The following is a 3,802-nucleotide window of genomic DNA, read 5'->3' on the forward strand; positions in this document are numbered from 1 at the left end:
GGTATTCCACTTTTAAATCGGGTAAAAATTTCAAAAGTTTGGGCTAAGCAGTGCTGGGATCTGGTCACTTTTCTGCAAACCCATTTTTTGCAAATTTTGACAGGTCGGGGGTCATAAAAAATGACGAAACATTGACCAAAAATTCGAAAATAAACCAATAATGCAGCTAGATAGATATTTTAACAACAAATTCAGAGAGGTATTCCACTTTTAAATCGGGTAAAAATTTCAAAAGTTATGGGCTAAGCAGTGCTGGGTTCTGGTCACTTTTCTGCAAACCCATTTGTTTGGCTAATAAGCTTTTTTACTAGCCAACAAACCAAATTGAGACCTAATAAACACGCACAAATTTAGGTTTATTTTATATTTAAATATAATGTTTATTAAGTCGCACAGCACTTAGTTTGAGTTTTTACGAAATAGATCAGGCAGGCACGAGTTGCCTCTGATTTCAAAACGATAAAAGGTTCGAAGTAGATCAAGCAGACTCGAAGTAGTCTTTGATCAGAAATGCAAGTGAGCAAGAACTTGAGACGAATTGCCACGACGAACGACAGTTGACGACTCATAATTGATTTTAGGCTGCACTCGGCTGAAGGGCAAGCGCGGCGAATACATACATAGATGAAGATAACAGATAAAGAAAACATTGCTTCGCAGAGCAATTTACAAATTTAAGAGAGTTTTGTTTGGTGCTGCATAACCAAACATCCTCCCCCGTTGGAAGACACGGGGTTTCAACTTCATCTTGGATAGGCAGCACACATAATCTTCGGATAGCTCGTTTAATTGTCCCAGTTGCAGTTTTTAGGGCAGCTACACGGACAACTTTGTCTTCTCCGGCGATCAGCTCGTCCACTCTAGCCAGTGGCCACTGAAGTGGAGGAAGGTTCTCGTCCTTCACTAAGACAACATCGTTGATCTTGAGATTTGGATGATTGGTGCGCCACTTAGCACGCTGTTGAAGAAGTGTTAGGTATTCTTCTCGCCAACGGGCCCAGAAAACTTGCTGATGGTAAGATATTCGCTGCCATCGATCCAATCGGTTGCAATTTAACAGTGTGACATCAGGCTAAGGAAACAACACCAGAGGAGCGGTGCCAAGAAAGTGTGCGGGAGTTAACACATCCAAGTCGGCTGGGTTCTCTGAAAGAGGAAGCAGAGGTCTAGAGTTGATTATCGCCCCAATGTGGCAAACAAGCGTGCGCAGCTCGTCAAACGATAATAGCGATGGGCCAACTGAACGATAGAAATGGAATTTGGCCGTTTTTACTGCAGCCTCCCAGAGGCCTCCAAAGTGAGGCGAACGGGGAGGAATGAATCGCCACTCAATGTTATCCTCCAGACAGAATTCCTGCACGGAACGTATGTGGGGGTCGCACAGGAACAAACGTTTCAGCTCGGTCAGCTCGTTCTTGGCGCCAACAAAATTGGTTGCATTATCCGACCATATTCGAGCAGGCTTGCCCCTTGTTAGAATAAAGCGCTTCAACGCTCCAAGAAATGCTTGCGTCGACAAATCCTGAACAAGTTCCAAGTGCACCGCTTTCGTCGAAAAACATATGAAGATGCAGACATACGTTTTTACAGGAACCTTGCCTTGAACCCCAGTCCTGTAATGGAACGGACCACAGAAATCCAACCCTGTGACCATAAACGTCCACGTTGAAGATACCCGGCTCTTTGGCAAATCAGCCATTACATGCTCAAACAGTCGGGGTTTGGCTCTGAAGCAGATAATGCATTTATTGACCACAGTTGTGACAGTTTTGCGTCCTCCAATTGGCCAATACTGCAGACGAATGTGTGCAAGCAGAGATCGAGGTCCCGAATGGAGTTTGCGCCGATGAAAGTGCATGATAAGTGCGTGGGTTACTGGATGACTCCTCGGTAATATAATAGGATGCTGAGACTCAAAGGCCAATCCAGAATTCTTTAAACGACCACCAACACGCATTATGCCAAATTCATCTATGAACGGTGCAAGAGAAAAAATTTGACTTGAGGATTTAATTGAAAGTTTACCTTGCAGTCGTTTGTAGTCAGCTGCAAGGTTGTTCATCTGGATGGTGCGAAGGAGCAACTGCGTTCCAAGCTGAATATGCTCGACTGTAATTCCAGAGTGCCGGATGCGATGTCGAAATTTAAAGACGTATGCAAATACATGGGTCAGCTTTTGCCAGGAATTGCTGAACTTGCATTGCAACGTCATGTCATTGGAAGGCGTGGTATGAGCCACGAGCGAATTTCTCATTTCTGGTAACGGAGTGATGGCAGAATGCGGGGCGGGCCAGTGAATTCTGTCATTGCACAGGAACGATGGACCTCTTGACCATAGCGATGACTCAAGCAGCTCGCTTGGAAGTGATCCCCTCGACAAAATGTCAGCTGGGTTACAAAACGTGGGTACATATCGCCAATCCATTCCGTTGGTCAGCTCCTGTATCGAAGCAATTCGGTTTGCGGTGAAGACTTGGAACCGGGAGGGCTCATCCTTAATCCACGAAAGTACGACGGACGAGTCGGACCAGCAAAAGAACGGGCAAGAGAAAACGTTCATATCACGGACTTCTCGGATGAGTTGAGACAACAGCAGAGCGGCACAAAGTTCCAATTTGGGAATCGTAAGCGTCTTCAGCGGAGCCACACGAGACTTAGCACAAAGTAGCTGAGCCTCTCTACGACCTTGTGATGAAGACACAGCGTAGATACAGCCACCATACGCATTTATGCTGGCATCGCTGAAACCATGGAGCTCTATGATGCCGGCAGGCTGAACAGCTAAGCGAGGAAATTTCATTTGCTGGGTGCAAGCAATATCAGCTGTTAACTTCAGCCAAGACGAATTTAGCGCAGAGGGAAGGCTCTCATCCCAATCCAATTTCTCCTTCCAAAGCTGCTGCAAAAAGATTTTTGCTTTGGTTATGACAGGGCAGATGAGGCCGAGGGGGTCATAGAAGCGGGCTATTGTGGACAGCACGGACCTCTTGCTAGGTTTTAAGATGCGCTGCATGGGAGAGAAAGAAAACATTAGAACGTCTGAAGTAGGATCCCAAGCGAGCCCCAGCGTTTTGGTAATGTCGCTTCCATCGTCGAACTTCAGGAATGTTTCCCTTTCTGGCTCGGGTGTTTCCTTAAGAACAACGGGGTCATTAGAGCACCATTTTCTCAGCTTGAACTGCCCTTTTCCAAGCAATTCCTGGGTTTGACGCATGATCTCTAAAACATCTTGAGCGGAGTTGCCACCAGTAATCAGATCATCAACGTAAAAATCCCGCTTGAGAATTTGGGAGCCAATGGGATACGAATTCTCCTCATCAATAGCAAGCTGATGCATGGCCCGCACAGATAGAAATGATGCACGCTTGGTTCCATAAGTTACTGTATTCAGCCTGTAAACTTGTATCTCCTGGCTTGGTGAATCTCTCCAAAGAAGGCACTGCAGAAAACTATCGGGCTCGGCAACTCGAACGCAACGATACATCTTGCAAATGTCACCAGTCAGGGCCACAGGAAACGTTCGGAATTGAAGCAGGGTCCGAAATAGTTTGGGCTGAATGGTAGGACCAGCCATAAGGACGTCATTCAAGGAAGATCCAGACGACGTTCGGGCAGACCCATCAAAAACTACACGCAATTTCGTTGTGGTGCTGTCCTTTTGAAAACGCAATGATGGGGAAGATAATACTGGCAAAGACCAATCGAATCTTTGCTAACGAGTGACATGTGATTCAAGTCCAAATATTCACGAATGAAAGCCGAATATTGAGACTTGAGCTGCGGGTGACGTTGAAGTTTATGT

The 3,802-nt window shown here is 45.9% G+C and overlaps 1 protein-coding gene across 1 annotated transcript; it reads right to left on the reverse strand.

Annotated features, from left to right (window-relative positions):
• Positions 1-820: 820 nt before the first annotated feature.
• Positions 821-3,574, reverse strand: LOC122319874 (the record flags this gene model as incomplete). The annotated part of the gene is made up of 3 exons (XM_043207668.1): positions 2,026-3,574; positions 1,274-1,971; positions 821-958 (listed from the first exon to the last, which is right to left on the reverse strand). Coding segments are annotated over exons 1-3 (2,385 nt in total), but the record flags the coding sequence as incomplete, so codon positions are not given.
• Positions 3,575-3,802: the final 228 nt, after the last annotated feature.

Source organism: Drosophila ficusphila, unplaced genomic scaffold, assembly GCF_018152265.1.
Source record: "Drosophila ficusphila isolate 14025-0441.05 unplaced genomic scaffold, ASM1815226v1 contig_259, whole genome shotgun sequence".
In the NCBI taxonomy this organism is placed as follows: domain Eukaryota; kingdom Metazoa; phylum Arthropoda; class Insecta; order Diptera; family Drosophilidae; genus Drosophila; species Drosophila ficusphila.